The sequence below is a fragment of the Pygocentrus nattereri genome, chromosome 16 (assembly GCF_015220715.1).
Source record: "Pygocentrus nattereri isolate fPygNat1 chromosome 16, fPygNat1.pri, whole genome shotgun sequence".
Taxonomy (NCBI): Eukaryota; Metazoa; Chordata; class Actinopteri; order Characiformes; family Serrasalmidae; genus Pygocentrus; species Pygocentrus nattereri.
In genome coordinates, this window is record NC_051226.1 from 37,018,638 (window position 1) to 37,044,063 (window position 25,426).

At 40.4% G+C, this 25,426-nt stretch overlaps 1 protein-coding gene across 1 annotated transcript; it reads right to left on the bottom strand.

Annotated features, from left to right (window-relative positions):
• thbs4b (thrombospondin 4b) lies at positions 1-25,030 on the bottom strand. Its single transcript, XM_017718009.2, has 22 exons — positions 24,786-25,030; positions 17,259-17,456; positions 16,741-17,024; positions 16,394-16,496; positions 12,912-12,994; positions 12,768-12,819; positions 11,433-11,581; positions 10,877-11,014; positions 10,389-10,466; positions 10,053-10,205; positions 8,789-8,893; positions 8,583-8,690; positions 8,090-8,249; positions 4,379-4,497; positions 4,217-4,269; positions 3,830-4,023; positions 3,388-3,566; positions 2,858-2,906; positions 2,405-2,601; positions 2,120-2,292; positions 1,502-1,641; positions 1-880 (listed from the first exon to the last, which is right to left on the bottom strand). Exons 1-22 carry the CDS (start codon positions 24,850-24,852, stop codon positions 822-824), a joined length of 2,841 nt encoding a protein of 946 aa, XP_017573498.1. The 5' UTR covers positions 24,853-25,030; the 3' UTR covers positions 1-821.
• Between the last annotated feature and the right edge of the window lie 396 nt (positions 25,031-25,426).

Sequence of the window (25,426 nt, forward strand, 5' to 3'; positions counted from 1 at the left end):
TTATTTCAATTCTGTCAGAGGATCGTTCTTTCCTCGGTCTTTCCATTTTAATGGTACTCCGTGTTTCACAGAAAGTAAACGTGACATGTTTGCATAGCCTTAGCGTCGCATCACAACTAACGTCTTCAACATAGTGGAAGCAATTAACATCAGCTGTACTGGGTGAACGTCAGAAGCGATCGCTGTGCTTCCTGGTGCTGAAAGATACATGACATTAATCTCATGGTGCAAAAGTAGCTGATTACATAAATCTATTATTACACGCATCTGTAAAAAAAAAAAAAGAAGAAGAAGAAGAAAAAAAAGCAGGTTAAGCATGGAAGGCTAAATCTGGTCAGCAGCTTTGGTTAGAAATGGCTAGAATGGCAGATTTATTTTCAAGCAGTCAGTCTAATCCAGTTTATGAATACAACAAAACAAATCCTTTCCGTTCCATCTTATATATATGTAGCCACAGCTATTTCCAGCAATATAAACAGAATGTACTGTGCATCTGCATCCATAAGAACATTTCGTTTCGGTTCTCCGCCCCTTCAGGAAGGGCGAGCGGCAGAGGCGGCTGGGCCGCAGGCCAATTCTGAATGAAAATGAGTGATAATGATGAGTCTAGCACCTTCACGCGGGGTAATACGGTGTGTAGTTTTTCGTGATTAATAGGTTTTAACAGTACAAGTGAGCAATTTGGCACAGAGTAGGTAAAGGCATACACATTGTGTATACGCATATCCCAACCCTAGACACGTACATTGTGTACAGACGAGTCTCACACACGTTGGCACGCGCTTGGGCTGCTCATGGCGGTGTGTGTGTGTATCAGGAATTTACAGAGGATCCAAGACTTGCTGCGTGCTGAACTCCTGGAAGTCCTCTGGAATAGTGTCTGCAAGAGAAAGACGGTGAGTTAATAATTTATCAGTGGTGTATGTGTTAGCATGGCTGTTCAATCCCAGATGTTTTGAAGTTGACTCCGATTCCAAGTGATGGGAGTCGATGGAGTTGGTTCTAGGAGTCGACTGTGCGCAGTAATATCGATTCCAAAACCAAGACGCATAGAAAAATATCTGACAGAATTAAAGAGTACAGTTTCAAGCTGGCTAAGTTGTTCCTGAATCTCTGTCAACATCTTCAGGCAGGTAGACGATTTGGCGATGTTGGTTGATTCTAAGCAAATTTTTTTGGCAATACTATTACACTTTACCTTGTTTTCCACGGTGGCTAAAGTAAAATCCAGCTGGGCTATCGAAGTGTAATTGGCGAAGGACGTCCAGCATTATCATTATCATTGCAGTGGTGAGCTAAAACTGCGTATATAGCGAAGGATTCTACATAAAACATAGTTATAATAATATATTTTTATTATAACATGTACATATTTAACCGAATAAGTTCAAGAAACGACTGCTTTATGCACTGTGTAAGTGATGTTTGTGTAAATTCATTTTTGTAGACCTGTCGTTTCACGTTTGTAAGTATGCAGACATGTGTGAGTGTACGATCTCACCGTTGCAGCGGTACTTCAGGTTGGACCAGATGATGTTCTCCTGAGAGAAGCAGAACACACCTAACCTGCCGCCCCTCATCGTCGTGTCGATTGTCACGCCAGAGTCCGCCACCAGCTCTGTGCCCTCATAGAAACGAACCCTACGCACACAGACGAATTCATTTCCACACGTCATGGTGTGAATAGGCCTTATTTTGTGATGCATTTATGAAGGTATAGGGTTGGAAAAGTGCGTGTAGGTGGTTTCATGGGAGTCATCGCAGTCACAATGGTGTCTGTTTTTTTTTCCCTATTATTTTTGGACCATTTGTGGAAGCGGACAAAAGATGGGCGCAGAGGCGGAACTTTTGAAGAGCCACTCTACAAGCGACAAGAGCTTTGATGACAAACCTTGGTCAGTTATTTTCGCTGAAATAATTACAGCCTTTTAATAATGTTCTTAATGTTCTTTTTGCAGAAAGAGTGTAAACTGTCATTGCTATTTTCAGAAAATCTATTCAACATCTTTCACCTCTAAAAAAAGACAGAACGGTGATTGCTGGTCATCAAATGGGCGCAAGTCGCTAATTATAAGTAGATGAATGGTTGTGACTTGTTTGTGGTGATCAGTGGGCTCACCTGATGTAGCCAACTTGCGGACGGTGCTGCAGGTACCAGCGGTACGACACTTTGTCCTTCCAGCCAACGTTACGCTGGTCCTTCCACAGCAGACGCACCTGGTCGTTGGTGTCACCCGTGTGCCACAGGGAATTTCGCAAGTGTTCACCTGGGCCAGACTTTGACTTCACCGCCTGAGACAGTGAGAAAGACAGAGATTTGATTATTATTTGAATTACGCTCATTAGTCGGCCCTTTAACTGATTATCATTTGGCTCTGGTGACCACTAGTTGAAAGGTCCTGACCTTCAGCTGGATGCCAGGCTCAGCGACGGCCCTGAAGGGCGTGGCCTGCCAGTACGTTTGCTCCGTCTGCTTCCACATCACAACATAGAAGCTGGACGAGTCCTGGTAGCCGAAGATAAAGCCAGCGTAGTCGTCGTCAGTCACCGTGTTCACGTGGAATGTGCCCTCAAAGTCGACACCGCTGAACGCTGTATAACCTGGATATCACAGGAACTGTATTTATTTTAAATATTACAAATGCTTTCTTTCCACATAGTTCTCCTTATTGTGTGAGAGCCCAGAGATGTAAGCATACTCAGATATAGAGTTTGATGTCATAGGCCAGATTTCAGGTAGTTTCAGGTAGTATGTAGAACTGTATGATGTAGATCATGTGGTGAAAGGTGTGGTAGCCGTTATCATTTGTAGACTGTGGCCTAATGCTTCAGCAAAGACGTGTGTGTGTCCACTTACCCACAGCAAGACCAGGATCACTGTTCATTGTTTGCACGATCTCCATCCCCTGTAATGGACACGCAGACAGGACAAGCATGAGAGCAAAGCCTACTAACCTGAAGTGACCTCTGAGTGAGCTTCCTTCATTCGTTCTTGGACTTGGAGTCCAATTAATAAGGAGGCTAGATTTCAGGAAACCCGGTGAGCTCACCAGAGCACTTTCCAGGCGTGGAAAAAGCTGTTGTCCACTGTGAACTAAGCTTTACTCATCACTTACTTCTACCCCTTCCCCTTCTTTAAATTCCTATGTCTTCCCTCAGTACCAGAACTGTCCCTTCTTTCATTTCTAGAGTTCTCCCTTCTCTCAGTTTCAGCTGTCTCTTATCTCAGTTCCAAAACTGTCCCTGCGTCCTCTCCCAGGTATAGAATTGCCCCCAGACTCCAAGACTGGATTTGAGAAAAAAGTACGCTGATCACTTCATCAAAAACACTGAATTACAGCTGTGTGAACAGGTTGGAGTCATTAATAAACAAAAACACCTAGTCACCTGATTCAGAACAACCCAATTAGGGTCAATCTGGGCGTCGCCCTCAGGGTCCAGCACAACAGTCTGGTAAGCTCTGAAGTCTGTCAGGGTGATCTCTGCATTCTCTGGGCAGTTGTCAATTCTGTCAATCACCTTGTCTTGGTCAAAGTCTGACTCGCACACGTCACCTACACCATCATCTGGAGAGACAAACAGAAAAGGGTCTATTGAATGGGAAAGCGATTTAAGCCAGATGTGCAGTGTCTGTACAGAAAGTTATACTTGTAAAGTTGGAAAATTAATAGATGCAATTGGCTCCATCACTGTTTAATTGAGAGTCCTGTGATTTTGTCTTTTGACCAGAGGTGGGGTCTTTTGATGAAATTAGAGGTCCTTTTGGGGAACTCTGGAATTCAGGGGGTCTTTGGAGTCAACTGGGATTCAGAAGTATTTCAGCACTTACTGTTGTCATCGATCTGGTCAGGGTTGGGGACCAGGCGACAGTTATCAGGGCCAGGGGGCAGGAAATCAGGGATGTTGTCATTATCATCATCATCGTCACACTCGTCACCAAGGCCATCTTTATCAGAGTCCAGCTGGGAGCTGTTTATCACCAGTGGACAGTTGTCTTTTGAGTCCTGGTGTCCATCACCATCACTGCATGACACACACAAAGAGATTTATTTTTGAGTGCACAAAAGTGTAACGTCACATGGATGTAACATGCATAACACATGTTATCAGAGTGCCTATGTGATCCAGCTCTATACTACTCCAGAACTTATCTAGAACATTAATGAGTGTATTAATAGCAGGTAGCTGCACTGAAAAAGACTGATGGTTATCATACCTGTCTTGATTTGTGTCACACGAGTCTCCGACAAGGTCGTTATCAATGTCCGACTACAAAGGAAAGTGTGCAATTGTCATTGAGGTAATTGGGAAGTGCATCAGTGGGTGTTAGTGATGATTTAGAAATACTGACACGTGGTTCAGGTTGGGAATATCATACCTGGTTGGGGTTGGGAATGTCTCCACAGCTGTCGCAGGCATCTCCCACTCCATCTCCATCCCGGTCCAGCTGATCCCTGTTCTTCACTCGCTGGCAGTTATCCAGGAAGTTTTTCACACCTAGAAACCGATTAGAAAACACATAAGGAAAGTCGAGATTCAGTCATTTACAGTGGTGCTTGAAAGTTTGTGAACCCTTTAGAATTTTCTATATTTCTGCATAAATGTGACCTAAAACATCTTCAGATTTTCACACAAGTCCTAAAAGTAGATAAAGAGAACCCAGTTAAACAAATGACACAAAAATATTATACTTGGTCATTTGTTTATTGAGGAAAATGATCCAACATTACATACTTGTGAGTGGCAAAAGTATGTGAACCTGTAGGATTAGCAGTTAATTTGAAGGTGAAATTAGAGTCAGGTGTTTTCAGTCAATGGGATGACAATCAGGTGCGAGTGGGCACCCTGTTTTATTTAAAGAACAGGGATCTATCAAAGACCGCTCTTCACAACACGTTTATGGAAGTGTATCATGGCCAGAACAAAGGAGATTTCTGAGAACCTCAGAAAAAGAGTTGTTGATGCTCATCAGGCTGGAAAAGGTTACAGAACCATCTCTGAAGAGTTTGGACTCCACCAATACACAGTCAGACAGGTTGTGTACAAATTGAGGAAATTCAAGACCATTGTCTCCCTCCCCAGGAGTGGTCGACCAACAAAGATCACTCCAAGAGCAAGGTGTGTGATAGTCAGCGAGGTCACAAAAGACCCCAGAGTGACTTCTAAGCAAGTGAAGGCCTGTCTCACATCGGCTAATGTTAATGTTCATGAGTCCACCATCAGAACACTGAACAACAATGGTGTGCATGGCAGGGTTGCAAGGAGAAGCCACTGCTCTCCAAAAAGAACATTGCTGCTCATCTGCAGTTTGCTAAAGATCACGTGGACAAACCAGAAGTCTATTGGAAGAATGTTTTGTAGACGGATGAGACCAAACTGGAACTTTTTGGTTTAAATGAAAAGCGTTATGTTTGGAGAAAGGAAAGCACTTCATTCCTGCATAAGAACCTTATCCCATCTGTGAAACATGGTGGTGGTAGGATCGTGGTTTGGGCCTGTTTTGCTGCATCTGGGCCAGGATGGCTTGCCATCATTGATGGAACAATGAATTCTGAATTATATCAGAGAATTCTGAAGGAAAATATCAGGACATCTGTCTGAACTGAATCTCAAGAGAAGGCGGGTCATGCAGCAAGACAACGACCCTAAGCACACAAGTCGTTCTACCAAAGAAGGTTAAAGAAGAATAAAGTTAATGTTTTGGAACGGGCAGGTCAAAGTCCTGACCTTAATCCCATCGAAATGTTGTGGAAGAACCTGAAACAAGCAGTTAATGTGAGGAAACCCACCAACATCCCAGAGTTGAAGTTGTTCTTTCTGGAGGAATAGGCTAAAATTCCTTCAAGCCAGTGTGCAGGACTGATCAACAGTTACCGGAAACGGTTAGTTGCAGTTATTGCTGCACAGGGGGGTCACACCACTGAAAGCAAAGGTTCACAGACTTTTGCTACTCAGAAATATGTAATATTGGATGATTTTCCTCAATAAACAAATGACCAAGTATAATATATTTGTGTCATTTGTTTAACTGGGTACTCTTTATCTACTTTTAGGACTTGTAAAAATCTGATGATGTTTTAGGTCAAATTTATGCAGAAATATAGAACATTCTAAAGGGTTCACAAAATTTCCAGCACCACTGTAGATTCCCAGTACATTGGATTACAAGCTTAGCTCAGTTTCAGGCTTTTCAAAGGTTGTTCTGCAATGAAATAACTGTACAAGTGAAGAGACAGTATTCTGCACCTTACAGCAGAGTACCGTAGAACTGGAAAGATACTATTAGCTCTGGAGATTGTAGAACCAAGGTCATCTTAGAGCTGATTATACTAAAACAGAGAAAATGATTCAACATTTTAGAGCTGAAAATTCAAGGCCAGAGAGAAGAGGGATCTACAACATACATATGAAGATAATAGTACTGAGTTGAGCAATCTAGATCATAGAGCTGTGGATTCAAGAACCAATTAAAGATTCTAAGGTTAAGGAACTGAGAAGAGAATTATACATCGGCAATATGAGGATTTTAAAGCAGATAGGAGTGGATTTTATATTGCAGTAGCTGCCACTTTTTCCAGTTTACAGAAGGGCTCTAGCAGTTGGGTATACAGATCAGCAAGCACAGGCATCAAGAGTATCGAAAGTAAAAGTACTAAAAGAGTAATTCTGGCTCTGATGTCCTGTTATCATTTTTATAACCAGACTGGCTTCATGAACTCATTTCAGGTGAAAGTCCTCCAGCGTCTCTCTTGGTAAACCAGTCTTTTAATAGAACATCATTAATTAGTGACGCTGACGTCTATTAAAATGATCAGAAGCACAAAACACTGAAGGTAAACAGTTTCCATCAGGGAGAACCGAGTGGCTCTGAAATCACTTTTTACACACAAGCAAAGTTTCAGTTTCAGATTTATTTACAACTTAGTTCCAAGTTTAAGTTGAATAAAAACTGGCTTTAAACTCAGGATCACAGATGAGCTCCTTTACTATGTTGATCTGTAGGCGTCTGTTCATAAACATAAACCAGCCCAAACTCATTTACTATAAAATGAAATGGTGTTTGTAGAAATTCAGAAAAAAGCCGCGTCAGTCTCGACTGCATATGTGGACATATTTCTATATTGAGCTCTATTTACACAAAGTTAGGTTAGTTCATCATTTATGTTGAACAGACTCTCCCAAAGTTTTACGCTGCTGCGCTGACGTTGAACCGCGTGCTGCACTGGGTCGGTATGACCAACAGGTCAAAACCAGCTCTAAACAAAGTGACCGCTGGGCCCTGATTGGTGCTCTGGCTTTGCGCTTCTTTCGTTTTGACATGTTACGTTTTTATACACACAGAAACCAAAAGGAACGACAGATTTCTCAGAATGTAGGAGGAAAAAGTCGGATATTAGACTCTGAAATGTAGTGGAGTGAAAGGAAAAAGTCGCCCAGAACGGAGAAACTTCAGTACAGATACACCAAAAATACTAAAGTACAGAAACCAGTTACATTATACAAGTACAGCATAACAATTACTGTCCAGCACTGGCGTAACAGCAGTTGCCATCAGGTGTCTCTGGACTTGATGCAGTGAGTTGTAAAGAGTCCTGCTACGCTCAGGGGGCTGCAAGGACACTGCCCCAAGAGAGGACTAGGAGTGCTCAGGGCTGAGGAGCGAGCACCCCATGGTGCTTGCGCTGGATTGGTTAAGGTGCTGGGAAGGCTGACCTTTTCATGTGGGGGACGGTACTTGTTCTGGCTCACAGAAGGATCTAGAGGAGCTAGAGATGCTACAAAATCTTAGAGTGATGCGTTTTAGGACTACATTTTGAAGCTGGGGGTTTGAGAACTGAGAGAGCGGGATTTGATCTTTTAGATCTGAAGATTACAGAACTGAACAGATCAGTCTACCTCCTAACGCTGAAGACTCTAGAACTGAGAGAGGGTTCTACATTCTAGAACTGGGAGACTGTATGCTTTAGAGTTGAGGATACTTCACTCTACGTCTTAGAGCTGAATGCTGTAGGCCTGAGAGACCAAGTGCACTCATATCTGTGGGTGTGGGTTGTGGGTGCGTATGTGGTACGAGTGTATAATTCCTCACCGTCTCCATCCATATCGTCGTCACATGCGTCCCCGAGGCCGTCTGAATCAGTGTCCCGCTGGTCCGGATTCTCCACACTGACACAGTTATCACAAGCGTCACCATGGCTATCCTTGTCGCTGTTGGTTTGATCCACGTTCGGCTTCAGCCAGCAGTTATCCTAGCAGATGTACAAACGTGAACATGCATGAGCACAGGGAACCGTAGTGATCTAGCTTTTCTTGTGACATAACAGAGAAGATGAAGTGTAGAAATCCAATATATAAGACTGTATGTTTGTGGGTAGCCAGTTCATACTGGGCTCAACTTAAGGCAGCAGTGACTTCAGCTACACAGATTCAGTCAAAACCTTAAATTTGAGCTTGTTATACTGTACCAGCTGTACTGCCGTCTGTTATGTAAATCAGCACTGAATTCCTGCTCCTCTTCACCAACACCTGTCTGTCTGTCTGTGTGTGTGTGTGTGTGTGTGTGTGTGTGTGTGTGTGTGTACCTGATCGTTAGGTATTCCATCTCCGTCAGCGTCTGGGTCACAGGCATCACCCTTTCCATCTGAATCGGCGTCCTCCTGTCCTGAATTTGGCACTGTCACACAGTTATCCTGAAATAGACACACACACACACACGTATAACACACAATAATGACGTGCTCAGAACTCACAGCATGCTGTTGTTATGTATCACCATCGCCATGGTTACCTTCTTGCATGTGGGGTCTCGACAGCGAAGCTTCTCGTCTGGGTAGCCATCAATGTCTGTGTCTTTACCGCAGAGATAGCCATTTCCTGCCCAGCCGATACCACACTGGAACACACACACACACACACACACACACACACACACACACACACACACACACACACATTAAAACTGAATTCACTAACCAGCAGTGTGATGATGGCTGTGTGTGTTTGTGTGAAGAAATTACTCTCAGCAGTGGTGGACAGTAACTGAGTATCTGAGTAAATGTAATTGGTTTCTGTACTTTAGTATTTTTGGTGTATCTGTACTGAAGTTTCTCCGTTCTGGGCGACTTTTTCCTTTCACTCCACTACATTTCAGAGTCTAATATCGACTTTTTCCTCCTACATTTTGAGAAATCTGTCGTTCCTTTTGGTTTCTGTGTGTATAAAAACGTAACATGTCAAAACGAAAGAAGCGCAAAGCCAGAGCACCAATCAGGGCCCAGCGGTCACTTTGTTTAGAGCTGGTTTTGACCTGTTGGTCATACCGACCCAGTCGGTAGGAGGGAGGAACTTCTACTTTTACTGGAGTGATATTTTACCTTGGGTGTATCTACTTTAACTCAAGTACATGGATAGTGTAGCTCGTCCACGACTGCTCTCAGCCTAGGAATGACACAGCTGTGTCTGATACACTCATACCAGCACCACACACACTACCATGACAGTGTCACTGCTGAGAATAGACCACCCCCCAAATCATACCCAGTCAGTGTTGGTCCCTTTTCATTGAAGGCCAGTCTGTAATTGTACACATACAGTGTCCACCTATATGTTAGGTGTATGGTATAAATCATACATCTAACTCGGTCACATATGGGGACCTACAGTCATGTGCAAAAGTTTGTGCGCCCCAATATCGTCCATTTTTGCACATTTTACTGCATAAGTACTGTTTATTTGCTGAATTTAACATATTGCACAATAATAACGCAGAATATGTGGCCTGTGAAGAAGCTGTGATACATTTTATTCATTGTTTTTTTTTCTCCAAAAGGTTAAACTCAGCAAATAAATATAAACTCTAAATTCTGAATTGCAGAAAAATGCCATATTTAAGTGCGTGAGGATTAGTGACGCTTAAAATCAAGAAAAAATTATTGTAGTTTGACCAGGGGTGTTTTATGTTTGACTGTATATGGTCATAGGTCAGATATTTGTACGAGCTGGCAGGTCAATTCTCAGTGCAGTGTGTGTTTGTGTGTTTGTGTGTGTTTTACCAGGCAAGTGATGGTGCCGTCCCGTTCCTCAGTGCACTGTGCATTGGGGTCGCAAGGGTTTTGCAGCCGATTCCCGCAGCTCTTCTCCGGCTTACACCCTCTAACCTGATCACCTGTGAATCCTGTTTTACAGCCGCCACAAGTGTATGAACCCTGAAATCACACACACACACACACACACACACACCACATGGACACGCAGGGACTTACATGCACGAAAATGTTTATACTTCACGTATATTATTCAAACCAAAATGATAATTCATTAATTAGGATTAATATGATATTCTGTATTTTTATAATACAGCTAGAATAAAGAGGAATTGCAGGGGTTACCATGGAGTTCAGGCAGACTGAGTTGGCTGTGCAGCCTCCGTTGTTTGGTCCCTTACACTCATCAATATCATCACACACCTGTGAATAGACAGAGCATGAGGTCATCCAACACACACACGCGCACACACACACACACAGCACATCCACATACATTTAGAGTTGTATGCAAAAGTTAACACTCCCCAACAAATTACTTGTCGATGGATTTTCAACATTTGAAATTTTAGTTTCTAAGAATTTATTTTTATTTTTTAATGTACTGGAGAAAAAAAATTAATGTGAAATGTGCCACATATTATGCTTTATTTTTTTTCCAAAATGTTAACTGCAGTATAAAAACGGTAATTGTGCATTAAAGTGTGCAGTAGTGTATTCTCTATAGAGGATGTGTTCACTTCTTTTCACCTAGAAATTCAACAAAAATCTGGAATTTGACCAAACCTTTGCATACGTCTATATACAGAAACACATTAAACGCACACGCTGACCTGTTTGTGTGTCTGGGCAAAAGCAACTCCAACGCCTTCCACAGCCATGCCGGTGTAGCCGAGAGGACATGCCTCACAGCGGAATCCTGGGGCCATGTTTACGCACCGCACACCCGGGAAACACGGGTTAAACTGGCACTGCAACACACACGTTATGGGATATATATTAGGATAATTTCCATTCCTGGGATTTATTCCCCTCTGTGTGTGTGTGTATATATATATATATATATATATATATATATATATATATATATATATATTTTATACACACACACTCTCACACAACCATACACATGTCAATTTCATGATGAATGGACCAAAAGGAATATATATATATTAAAAAACAATTCTACCTTTAATGTAAGTAAAAGGAACCAGATGTTTTTCAAAGTACTTTTAAGTCATTCCTAGAAAAATCACTCAATATAGACCAAGTACCTTTTCTGGCACTCATCCTCAGAACCCCAAAATTTTGCATAATTTCAGAAAGTGGACCCCCATCTTTCCCTTAGTTTGTGCCAATGGCACATACGCAGACAAAGGTATGACATACCTCATCGACATCATCACAGCTGTACCCATCTCCAGTGTAACCATCAGGACAGGGACCACACTCTATTCCATCCTGTGTCTCGATACACATATCATCACGGAAACACACGCCAGGAGCGCACCGTTGCTTCACCACCGTCCCATCCAGGCCTGCAACACAACCAATCAAATCGCAATACCACCATAATCAACAGTCATAACAGTCGTTACCAAACGTTTCAGCAATGACCGTTTCAGTACTGACAATTCAGCCAATTTTGATCTCAACTCAAAAACGTAGAACAGCTTTTCGCACGTCATCGTAATAATCATAATGTTCTTCACTTAAATACAAACCAGACTTACACATGCAGAAAATCTGTGTTTTGGTAGTGACAAATTTTAATGTTTCACCCTGATTTGGGACACATCCACTTCAAAACAATGGGATCTAACTGTTCACCATGTGGCCATGAGGGACAGGGATGCAGCCTCACTTCCTGCTCTAAAATGCCAGCTGTCGTTTACATTGTGTGAAAAATTATTAGTAATGGACTAATTGAAATGGTCCAAAATGACATAGAATAATATAGTTTTATGTAAAAAGCTCAGGATATTTTTCCATTTTGACAGGCATGTGTTTAGTCCCGGGAGCGATGATACACAGATCAGTTACACTTATGAAAACACTGAAATATTTTAGTGAGGTAGTAAGAATGCAGTAGGTGACTCTTTTCTATCCAGTTTATTCATCCTTAAGAATGTCAGCTTCATGATATACAAGGCTGTTTCTTGCTGTATATCATTCATTTAGGGACCCCCAAGCCACCATTGGGTCCTTGCAAGCATGTAATATTTATTTATCTTAATTATTATCAGTTGAATCTATTTATGAACACAAGATAGCACATTTTGCTGATTGTGCTGAGTGATGGAGGAGATCATGTCATGTTTATGACTTTAAAGTGGTAGGTCTCATTGGACTGGCTATAAAGACTTGATTATTATGTCTCAAAATACATTGCAAATGCAATGCAACACATGTTTGCCCATCCCTGGGAAGTTAATCATTAATAAAGCCTGTTTTTTTGGTTTAGTGCTGTGCTAAACTGCAAAGACAACAGTTAAAAATCCTGTTTGGCCTTGACTTTAGACATAGGCTTAATCTGGATGTGAGAAACAGACTATAAAAGAGATTGTAATGCAAAAAAACTGCACAGTATTTGCCCTACAGTAGTGGATTTTGAGAAGCCTGCTGTTTTGGACAGCTGGTTAGAACATTTGGTTAGCATATGTGGAGTCGAGTGGACCGCCTGTGCCGCACACACACATAGCCGATAGGTTGGGAGGGTCTTACCGCAGGCTTGACACTCAGAGATTGTGTTTCTGAGGAAGGAAGTCTCTTTCACCTGAAGATACACACAAATATATAAACTATATTTACATAATAGAACAGAAAATGCAGTATAGTGGAGGAGTGGAGAAGAGACCGGAGCTTTACCTGTTGAATTAGCACGTCCTTCAGCTCGTTTATAACTTTGGTCAGCTCCAACATCTGATTGGTCAGCTGTTTGGTGTTGAGCCCTGGGAGGTTGGACGCCACATATGAATACAAGGTGTTTTTTATGAAGGAATATCGTTTACAGGGTCCCATTTTTGCAGAAGCTTTGTTTTAGGCCTGGCCCACACTATGGTCATTAAGCCCCCACAGTAACGTAAACGCATTCTTGATGCTGTCCTGCGTTATTTAAAAATCGAACAACATCAAAAATGTAGTTACCTATTGACAAATTTAGTTACCTATTGACAAATTTAGTTCCCTGTTGACAAATTTAGTTACCTATTGACAAATTTAGTTCCCTGTTGACAAATTTAGTTACCTATTGACAAATTTAGTTACCTGTTGACAAATTTAGTTACCTATTGGCAAATTTAGTTACCTGTTGACAAATTTAGTTCCCTGTTGACAAATTTAGTTACCTATTGACAAATTTAGTTACCTGTTGACAAATTTAGTTACCTATTGACAAATTTAGTTACCTGTTGACAAATTTAGTTACCTATTGACAAATTTAGTTACCTGTTGACAAATTTAGTTACCTATTGACAAATTTAGTTACCTGTTGACAAATTTAGTTACCTGTTGGCAAATTTAGTTACCCATTGACAAATTTAGTTCCCTGTTGACAAATTTAGTTACCTATTGACAAATTTAGTTACCTATTGACAAATTTAGTTACCTGTTGACAAATTTAGTTACCTATTGACAAATTTAGTTACCTGTTGACAAATTTAGTTACCTATTGGCAAATTTAGTTACCTGTTGACAAATTTAGTTACCTATTGGCAAATTTAGTTCCCTGTTGACAAATTTAGTTCCCTGTTGACAAATTTAGTTACCTATTGACAAATTTAGTTACCTGTTGACAAATTTAGTTACCTATTGACAAATTTAGTTACCTGTTGACAAATTTAGTTACCTGTTGACAAATTTAGTTACCTATTCGCAAATTTAGTTACCCGTTGACAAATTTAGTTACCTATTGGCAAATTTAGTTACCCGTTGACAAATTTAGTTACCCGTTGACAAATTTAGTTACCTATTGGCAAATTTAGTTACCTGTTGACAAATTTAGTTACCTATTGGCAAATTTAGTTACCTGTTGACAAATTTAGTTACCTATTGATAAATTTAGTTTCCTGTTGACAAATTTAGTTACCCGTTGACAAATTTAGTTACCCGTTGACAAATTTAGTTACCTATTGGCAAATTTAGTTACCTGTTGACAAATTTAGTTACCTATTGGCAAATTTAGTTACCTATTGGCAAATTTAGTTACCTGTTGACAAATTTAGTTTCCTGTTGACAAATTTAGTTACCTATTGGCAAATTTAGTTACCCATTGACAAATTTAGTTCCCTGTTGACAAATTTAGTTACCCATTGACAAATTTAGTTACCTGTTGACAAATTTAGTTTCCTGTTGACAAATTTAGTTACCTATTGGCAAATTTAGTTACCCATTGACAAATTTAGTTCCCTGTTGACAAATTTAGTTACCCATTGACAAATTTAGTTACCTGTTGACAAATTTAGTTACCCGTTGACAAATTTAGTTCCCTGTTGACAAATTTAGTTACCCGTTGACAAATTTAGTTACCTATTGGCAAATTTAGTTACCTGTTGACAAATTTAGTTACCTATTGGCAAATTTAGTTACCTGTTGACAAATTTAGTTACCTATTGACAAATTTAGTTTCCTGTTGACAAATTTAGTTACCCATTGACACATTTAGTTACCTATTGACAAATTTAGTTTCCTGTTGACAAATTTAGTTACCCATTGACAAATTTAGTTACCTATTGACAAATTTATTTACCCATTGACAAATTTAGTTACCCATTGACAAATTTAGTTACCTATTTGCAAATTTAGTTACCTATTGGCAAATTTAGTTACCTATTGACAAATTTAGTTTCCTGTTGACAAATTTAGTTACCCATTGACAAATTTAGTTACCTATTGACAAATTTATTTACCCATTGACAAATTTAGTTACCCATTGACAAATTTAGTTACCTATTTGCAAATTTAGTTACCTATTGGCAAATTTAGTTACCTATTGACAAATTTAGTTTCCTGTTGACAAATTTAGTTACCCATTGACAAATTTAGTTACCTATTGACAAATTTATTTACCCATTGACAAATTTAGTTACCCATTGACAAATTTAGTTACCTATTTGCAAATTTAGTTACCTATTGACAAATTTAGTTACCTATTAACAAATTTAGTTACCCATTAATAAATTTTGTTACCTATTGTCAAATTTAGTTACCTATTGTCAAATTTAGTTACCATAACAACCATAACAAAAGCAACAAAGTCACAAATTACCAGTTATGTGTGGATTTAGCAGCCTAAAAATGAAAGGAAATATATTTATTCACTATGTTATAAAAGGATTTTTATCCTTCCATTCATCTTAGCTCTCCATTCAGTCTGGCTCTTCTTGGTTATTTGTCTCTCACGTGTGATGTCAACATTGTTGGGAGAATCTGTGTTCCCCCAACACTGCACTGTGAATATCGAAAGTGTTTGATATATATATGATTCAAAATCAGGGTGGCCACAATTGGACAGCACGAAGATTGGAGGGGAGAAGACTGGACGATACATGTGCCACTCTACAGGATAACCTGCCTGAAATTGAGACACCTTTTGTGAATGTGGGGAGGGGCAAATTGGCCTCACGTTAGGCCTGATTATAACAAATTCATTGTTCAATTTTCAGTGCTTTATTGCCGTATCAACTTCTTGTAGGAGCTGCTGTGGTTGAAAATTCAAGGCTTACCAAAGTGTACATGAGTTAATAAGAGACAAAATAAAAATACAGATTATAGATCCCATAATATACAAATTATTGACTGTGACTCATTTAAAGCTTCATACAGACCGTCATGTGTTTACAACTGATCCATAATTTCGGCCTCCCAATGATTTGCCCATTTTTCTGCAGCCAGCATTTACATCTGAAGATTTTATTCACTTTACCCCACTTACCCAACATAAGCTCTGTAAAGTCAGCTTAGACTGATGATCCTGAACACTAATGCTGTCACAATAAAATTCCCAAATAAATCTGCTCTTAATTGTAAAAAGTTAACTTGATTGAAATGAACACTAAAATATTTATTAAACGCTATATATTTATACTATAACTACTACAGCTAAGAAGAACAAGGAGAAGAAAAAAAAGGTAACATGTTACATGAAATATTTTACTTGGAAAAAAAAATGGGCCCCTTTTTTACTGGCCCCCTTGGGGAACACAAACTATCTAGGTTAGAATAAAAATTGCTGTACTATTTAATGATCCTACTGCTATGACACTGTTGGTGAACAGGGCACTGGATCCTAATATCATCATGATATAGATAGACTGTCAATTATAAAATATGAAATATTTGGATGACCTTACCCAGAGTCTGGACAGAGTCGCTCTGATGGGTGTGGCAGTCCTGCAGTGATGCAACATTCTCCAGCGAATCACCAAAGGCCAGCTTCAGCTCCTCCAGTTGCTCCTACCAATCATATCAGAATTTACCCCTTACTGTCCACCTAACCCCTACCTCGTACCACTCTCTGTCCACTTTATGAGCTCCAGCTACCTTATGGACCCACTATATAGGTGTACAGTTACAGATGGTAGACCATCTGCACTTTTGGGCCTCCTCTAACTTATTCATCATTGGTCAGTTTCTGACCACAGGGCCACTGTTGTCCAGAGTTTATTTGGGTTAGCAGTGACATATTTTGCATACTCACCTGTGCTTTCCCTTGCATGGTCTTTAGCTCCACCCCCCGGTTGCTGTTGAGGCCGTTGAAGGCCACTGGTAAATCTCTCACTGTCTCAACCAATCGGCAGTCCAAATACAGTTCGATCCCTGGCACGGGCAGCGTCCCCTGGCCGTGTGGGGCTGGCCCTGGAGCTCTGACCTCCATGCCCTTCAGGTGGAAAAGGAGGTGGTGCTTTTCTCCGTCCGCTAGTTTAAGGTTGTTGAAGGTAACAGTGGCCAACCTGCCATCACTGCGAAGATATCGCAACGTAGCTGTGGAGCAAGAAAACAAGAGGAAGAGAAAGATAGAATCAGTTCATCACTTCAAAGAATGACTTCAAAGGTAGAACAGATGAGAGTGGTCAAGGGAAAAACAACAGGGCTGAAAGGAATGACATGAGGAAATTAAAACCAGGCCGAGCGCCTCCTTTTCCTTTGAGAGGCTCCAATGCAAATGAAATCTTAATATTAACAAAACATTTGTTGGGACGCTGCTATCGCTCTCACCTTTGTTGAGTTTGCCCAAGACGGTGAACTCAAAGTACTTGCTGCCATCCTGTGGATTGTAGAGCCCAAACACGGTGGTGCCGGTTCTCGGTTGCAGACGGAACGTGGCGAGCAGGAAGAGTTCTGTTACACCCTGTTCTGCCAGGCCCCCGTGCAAGAGATCTGGCAGACACTCCGGTGATGTCAGGAGGTTATACACTGCAGGAGAGAACGTTTAAGGTCACGTCAGTGTTAAATTCCAGGTGAAGAATGCTATTGAAGTACCTATTGAGCATCTAAAGGAGGTGCTTTAGGGACAGTGGTTCAGATTAATGTTCATAGCGCTACAAATTTAAATGCCTTTGGCTATGGACATAAAAGTGCAGCTTTTTAACCTTTGACCTCCATAGTTATGATCTTTAAAACATTTTTATTGTTCTTTAAAGATGCATTAGTGGATTTATTTCTTTTATTACTAGTACAAATAACCTGGAAAGTATGTAGACCCTCCCTACACTAAAAAACTCCAACCCATCTTCGTCTGCTTGGCTGAGAAAACAAGACAGAATCTGGTTAGGGACCTGTGCCAGCAGGTCCTACTACTGTTAGGGGAAAACACACTAAGCCTAACGACAATAACCGTAGAAACTTAATGGTATTAATCAGGCTAAAGTACAATAAATTTATTGGAAGCACTTCAGGAGATTGTGAGTTTGATCCCTGGTGATGCTACAGCCATCCATCGCCAGGAGTCCAAGAGAGGACAATTGGCCTTGCTCTTTGGATGGGTAGCATTGCCCCCCGTCTCCCCCCATCACCCAAATGCAATGCAAGTCAGCGCAGGCGTCCGTTAGCTGACGTATAGGTCTGGTGTCTAGCGCTTCCTTCCAAACATGTTTTGCTGTCCAACGACATTTTATTAGCGGCAGTTTGAAAAAATGCGGTGGCACTCTCAAGGTCTAGGAGGAGGCCTGTGCTGCCTTCGTCCTCCTAGCACTGGTGGTATCATGTAATCGGGGGGAGTCCTAACTAGTGGATGGAATTGGAAATGACTAAATTGGGTAAATTGGGTAAATAAAAGGTAATGCTATGGATGAACCACCTTCATAGAGATTTATGTATTACTAGTCAACTTCATCAGACTCCAGTGCCAACATAGCTAACTAGATAAGGCTAAAGCTTCTTATTGAAACTTTCCATTCCACATTAAATGCTGCTATAGAGGTGCTATTTGCCTCAGTACAGCTCATTACAAAGGACACTCTTGACTGGTCTTGGGCAGCAAATCAGTATGAACTGGATGTCAAGTGTTTACAGGCTTGTAACTTTGCAAGCCCCCGGACAAAAGAGACACGGGAGTTAGATAATTGCTCTGGGCAAACGGTGCCGCTATACAAAGAAACTCTAAATGACAACGTTGGTCACCATCAAATTAATTGGCTTCGTGTTGATGGGTGCGAACGGGAGGTTGATCCAAAGAGTAAAAACAACCGTTCCAGTGTTGTTGTAGTTCACCTATTCAACCAAGATTTGTGCATCTTCAATTTTTGAGACATACGCCTTAAAGAAGGGTAGCGTTTGGCAAATGTGGGAGACATTACCTCGGCTAATGCATGGATGGCACCATGGCCTGCATAGATGTGGGGATTTTTTTGAGGTGAGGTCAGTTTAGCCCAAAGCGTATGAAATCATTTTGGAAGGCAGCAAGTGCTAAATGGTTTGAACTCGACCACGTCAGTGTCTGAAACAACGGTTTTGCTCAGTTACCTGGTGATGAGACCTGAAGCCTCTGCAGTCACCCAACCAACCCCAGACATAGCAGATGTGGACTTGGAAGCTGGTATCAAAGCCACAGACCCGCTGACCCAACAATTTCCATTCTTTTTTGTTGAAGTGCCTTACCTGTTTGTAGCTGCTGGGAGTCGCATTCACATTTGAAATGTCTGAGATTTCTGAACTGTGAATCTGCTTAAAGAAGGCAGTGGAGAATGGAGACTTGTTGGTATGAGTGGAGAATCTTAGAAGAACCAGCAAACACAGGGTAGGCCATAAACCACAACCTAAAATGATAATGTTGCTAAGTATAAGTGAAAGCTACTAAGGTCCAGTTGGCATGTCATCATACTAACTGGTCCTCATGTGGTTTTGGGTGAACTCTTGAGTAAGAGGGGGAAAACATGGACCAGAAAATGAGAGGATGTGGTCTAATAATTGGGGCAGAACTGCAGGGGGATCAAAGACATAAAATGACCAAGCCTTGGTTGACAGTTTTTATGTCCAGCAAAGTCTGAAAACGACCCAGTCTACCCATATGTAGAAGGTTATAATTCAAATCAACCCCTGTTTTATTGGATGAGATCCATTAGAAGTTTCCAGAAGTCAAGCCCCATGGGCCGACGGTAGCAGTGATGTCATTGCTCGAAACTGCAAATACAGATGTTGGTTGTTATGGCCGTGGCTGTTGGCCATTGACTGAACAGGGCTGGCATTTATGTTTCCTATTAAAAGGTGTGCGTCAGGGCAAGGCCAGCGTCCTAATCCAGACTTTCCTGTGTCTAGAGGATAAAACAGGAATGTAATTGATGTTAAACTGACTCTTAAAATTAAGCTGACTATGCAAAGACCCAAAAGTTTCCAGTCTTTTGGTTAAAATGCATGTTCAGTGTTTTTGATGGAAATTACGTACACTTTAAACCTACTGTAATACATATTGAATGTATTGCTTTGATACAACTCATGACAACTTAAGATGTTTTTAAATTGTAATTAAACTACAGTTAAACATATATTCGATGCAGTTAGTTGTGCTTTTGTGAGTTGCACTTAAGTAGAGTTAAGTATGTAATTTGTAGATTTAACTGTTCTTACACTTGGCATATATTATAAACATACTGGATGCACTGCAGCTAAATATGCTTAAATAAATTCAATAAATTAAACATATATTTATGTATACACTTAAATATATTATTAGAAACAACTAAACACAACGTATATATTATTATATTCATGTTGAAATGTTGTGCTTTTCTGTTCTTGATTGGAACAAACTCATGTTGCAATAAGGTTAACTTAAGCAATTGTTAAGAAACAAATTCTGCTGCCCGATGTTTTTAAATAGACTTGTAAATGTACTGATACTCATATTTAATTGCTAGTTAGTTTGAGTTAAATTGCAACTAAAATGTACTAAAGTATACTTCAACAGTCTTTGCTTTAAAATATATATCCTAAAGTACACTTTAAACCTCATTACTTAACAGTGACGGTATTTTTTCTCAACGAGAGTAAAAATCTGTAAAATTACAGTCATTTAATTTACTTCCTTGGAAATACTGCTTTTTACTGTATTTCAACAGTTTAACTAGTGAAGCTTGCTTAACAAACTACGACATAGAGACTCAAACACATACTAGCACATTTACATACAGACATATCAGCAAGCACTTCAGATACTATAGCAACACTTTAACAACACTTTAGCAACCACCTGGGATACCAAAGCAAAGGCCTGACAACACTTTAGAGCCCTCCTGGGCTAGCAACAGCCTAGCAACACCATAGCAACACCCAGGATACCATAGCAAATGCCTGGTGTAATATCTTAGTAACCTCCTGGAATAGCAACTGCCTAGCAACATTTTAGGAACCACCTGGGATACCAAAACAACAGCCTAGCAACACCTTAGCAACTACCTGGTATACCAGAGCAATGGACTACAAAAACAGCAATCATTTAGGATACCAATCATCTGGGATATCTGGGATACCAAAGCAACCACCTGGGATACCAAAGCAAAGGTCTGGCGACATCCTTAGCAACTTCCTGGGATACCCTAACCCTAACCCTACACACATATCAGCAAGCACTTCAGATGCGATAGCAACACTTTAACAACACCTTAGCAACCACCTGGGATACCATAGCAAAGGCCTAACAACACTTTAGAGACCTCCTGGGACAGCAACAGTCTACCAACACCTTAGCAATCACGTTGCATACCAAAGCAATGGCCTGCAAACACCTTAGCAACTACCTGGGATACCAAAGCAACATCTTAGCAGTCATCTGTGATTCCATAGCAATGGCTTTGTCAGACCAAGTTAAGGTTTGTTCATGTTTTAGTTTAACCAGCATTTTACCATAATACTAACAACAGTAACCCATTTTAATTAATGTCTGTGAAATAAAGGCGACTGTTTTTGTGAATTTACATACTATTTCTGTAAATTAACAGTTTGGTAAAATATAGTATGACTTATTTGCATGGATTTTACCTTTGTTTTAGCTAAATAATGGGTATTGATTGTTAAATCTGACAGAACTTTGCATTGAAAAGCTATTTTTTTGTATCAAAAATATACAGAAAAATACAGAAAGGTATGTGTTTTTCCATATAATGAAAAAAAATCAGTGATACTGTTTATGTACTTAAGTATGTTTCTTTCGCCGTGGTGGGTTATCTGTCTTCTGACCTGCTAGATTAGCATGTTTGTGTTTGTTGGTTGGTTGCGGCGCCACTGGCTTACGTTTCTGAAAACTTACTGACCACCGTCGGTCCAGCTTTCCAGCTTTTGGATCGCCATTTCTGAGCATTCCTGCTCATTTTGGTACACGTTCTACCTTCTAAGGAGGCTCAGGAAGGTCAGAATGTTTTTCAAAAATTGCTGTCTGAAAATACCGAGCACCAATTTGCATGCTAATGTTTCATGGTGGCTGGCAGGCTGGGCTCTGAGAGCAGTGTCAAAAACAACACTGAGGCAGATGCATCACGCGAACCTATTGGGTTACGGCTCTTTCATGACAATTCGAGGCTTGGAGCCCTGAGATCAAAACCAACAAACCACCCAAAGCCCTGGAGGGGTTTCTATCTGTTTTTCTTCGCTTGTCTTTCCTTCTTTCTTCTTTTTCGTTTCATCTTCCCATCTCCAGGCATGAATGATGAATGACCAGTCGCAGGCCTCCACCAGCTGCTGTGGCCAATCGCAGCAATCTCCTGGTTCCAGTTGGTACACTGAGTGTTGTTTGTATGCAGACGGTTAGTGATTGGGAGCATATGTGATCTGCCCCAGAGGAACGTGCTTCAGCTGAAACCCAGATGACCGTAAAATGGTAGAATTTCATTTCACTGGTTGATTATTATGATCGTTCTGATGATTATTTGGATCTTTATCAGAAAGCCACGGTCATTTGCATTCAAAGAATGAAGCTCATATTAATGGGCCTCTGAGTAAGTATTACCTAAGGGGCAGCGCTAGCCGAGAGGGGGAGTTATTTGAGTGCGCGCTTGAGCTATTTAAGTGTTGTGTGTCGGCCTTTGTGTTTCTTGGACTTAATGCAATAATTTGATCTCATCAATCCTGCGAAAGTCATCATGAGCTTAACTTACACCGACGTCTGGTAACGTCCAGCCGCGCACACAGCACGCACTTTTCCCTCTCTCTCTCTCTCTCTCTCTCTCGCTCTCTCTCTCTCTCTCTCTCTCTCTCTCTCTCTCGCTCTCTCTCTCTCTCTCTCTCTCTCTCTCAGTGTCTGCCTGTCTCTCGCTCACATATGCACACATGTGCACAATTAGTAGTAACCAAACAGAGGCAGACCAGTTTGATGCTGTTCCGTGATTATAAGTTCCATTAATCAGCGCAGATAAACGACATGTGCGTTTATTTGATGAAAGGAATGCTGGGATGGAACAAGCGTTATGAATTTAGCTGCTGTAAAGGAAGCTATGAGGCATTATGAGAGGCTGTATGATGCTGAAAGGTGCTGTAAAGTTCCTGTCAGACTATAAAAAGTTAAATATCACAAATACTAAAAGATGTTATGATGTACTATATGGTACAGCAAGCTTCTATAATAAGGTATAAGGTGTTGCACGTTCCTATAATGCCGTATAAGGCACTATAAGGCTCTCAGGAAACGTTCTAAGCAATCACTGGAGTGGAAACCTCAAGCATATGTCCACAGTACCTTCTACACATCTACACATCCTGTCCTTAATCCTTTATATTTTACCATGTTAACTTATAAAAAAGGTACAAGTGCGCCCCTTTCCCCTGGTAAAGTGAATGCAGGTTACCTTCAAAAGTTATTAAAAGGTACACAAAACTATATCGCTGCTGTCTGAGGAAAACCTCGTATCTCCATTTATGTTGTTTTCCAGTTTCTGACATCATTTGAAAATGAATGTCACCATTTACACTGTGTGTAAATTTCATGATGAATGGACCAATAGAATGACTTGGGAAAACCTCTGGTTCCATTCACTTCCATTAAAAGTAAAGTAGATTTTTTTCTGCAAACGTACTATAAGGTGGTGTAAGGCACTATAACATTATGTAGTACTACAGCTTTCCATATAAGTTATTAGATGCTTCAAAATATTATAATGTGTTATAAGAAGTTATAACATAAAGCACTGTACAGTACTGTAACCTTCTACAATAAGTTAGATGTTACAGTATAATATTACGTGTTACAAGACACTTAAAAAAAGTATGTTACAAGATACTATGAGGTATTATAAGGCATTACAACCTTCTTTAAAAGTTATGAGACGCTTCAAAACATTATGAAGTGTTATATGGCACTATAAGAAGTTATGTTGTGTTAAAAGGTATTGTAAGATGTTATACGGTCCTATAAGGCATTGTAAAGTACTGTAATCTTCTGTAATACATAATAAGGTATTACAGTGTAATTGAATGTGTTACAATGCAATATAAGTACTTGTGTTACTATATCCTGTGAACTATCATAAGGTACTGCAACCCTCTAAGTTATAAGATGCTACAAGACATTATAATGTGTTATAAGGCACATTTATAAGAAGTTACATTGTGTTGCATGATATAAAATGTTATAAGGTACAATAAGGTGTTGCAACTTTCTTTATTAATTTATAAGATGTTACAAGATAATACAGTGTGTTATAAAGCACTAGAAGACATTGTAATAATAAAATTGAACTGTTATAAGGTATTATACTCAACAACAGCCCTCTGTAATAAGTCACAATTCACTTTTAATTGTTAAAAAGTACAATACTCTATAATAGCCCTCTATAAGTTATACCATGTTGTGAGATACTATAATGTGTTATAAGGCACCATAGGATGTTATAACGTGCTGAAAGGTATTATGTGCTGTAATAAGGTATTTACAGTGTTAAAAGGTACAGCAACCTTCTGTATTAAGTTTTAAGGCATTGTAAATCACTGTAAAAAGTTATAATGTGATAGAAGATACTGTTAATTGATATAAGGTGCTATACAGCATAAAAAGTTAATGCTATGTTCTGTAGTACTAAGGTGCTATAATGTGTTTTAGGGCCCTACGAGAACTTATAACGTGTTAGAAGATACTGTTCATTGTAATAAAGTACTATACTGTATGATGAAATACTGCAACCCTCTGTAAGAAGTTATAAGGGGTTACAAGGTGCTATAATGTGTCATAGGGCCCTACAAGAACTTTTAAAGTGTTACATGGTAGTATTCATTGCTGTAATGTGTTAAAAGTTGTTAGAAGGTTCGGTAAAGTGTACTCACCGGTTGACTGGGCATCAGCAGCCAAATTCAGACCCAGAATCAGAGATACGGCCACCAGAAGCTGCATCCTGCCTGTCCTCCTTCACACACCCTCAGAACACACTGGTGTGTGTGGGTTTTTAAGCCCGTGCAAGTCTGATTAGTATTGTGGCTCAGAGTTCGGTGCGTCTGCTGCAGCTCGGTGTTCACCCTCTTCCAGAGCTCCCTCAGAGAGGAAAAGAGTCAGCTCTGAGCGCCTGTGAGTATTTAAGGGTGTGCATGTGTCTGTAAAAGAGTGAGGTAAAGGCTGTCCATCACCTCGCAGGCAGCTGTGGTGGGCGGGGTTATGACTTTCACAGACGGCCCCACGCTGAGGGGGCGGGGCCAGGAGCGGTGCCATGCCATTGGCTCTCTTGGGTCATGTCTGTGACCTTAGCGGTGTGTTTTATGAGCCTCCATTTGTTTCCCATCTCTCTCCTCCTTTCTCCCTCTCAGCCTTTCATCTCATGTTTTCGTGAAACATGTCATAACCTGACAGGTGCTGAGAAATTAGGATGGCTTGAAAGCTGGTAAAAGAGCACTGGACCGAACCTCTGTTGTTCCACGAACTTGCTCAGCACCAAATGTTCAGTTCTCGGATTCTAAGACAACCACAACTACAG

What these genes read in the sequence shown, in the direction of transcription:
- thbs4b (XM_017718009.2), bottom strand. Translation starts at nt 24,852, where the DNA reads ATGCAGCTTCTGGTGGCCGTATCTCTGATTCTGGGTCTGAATTTGGCT. An exon ending in TTGCCCAGACACACAAACAG is followed by an intron (nt 10,467 to 10,876) that starts GTCAGCGTGTGC and finishes GTCTATTCACAG; the next exon opens with GTGTGTGATGATATTGATGA. An exon ending in ACATTCCCAACCCCAACCAG is followed by an intron (nt 4,270 to 4,378) that starts GTATGATATTCC and finishes TTTCCTTTGTAG; the next exon opens with TCGGACATTGATAACGACCT.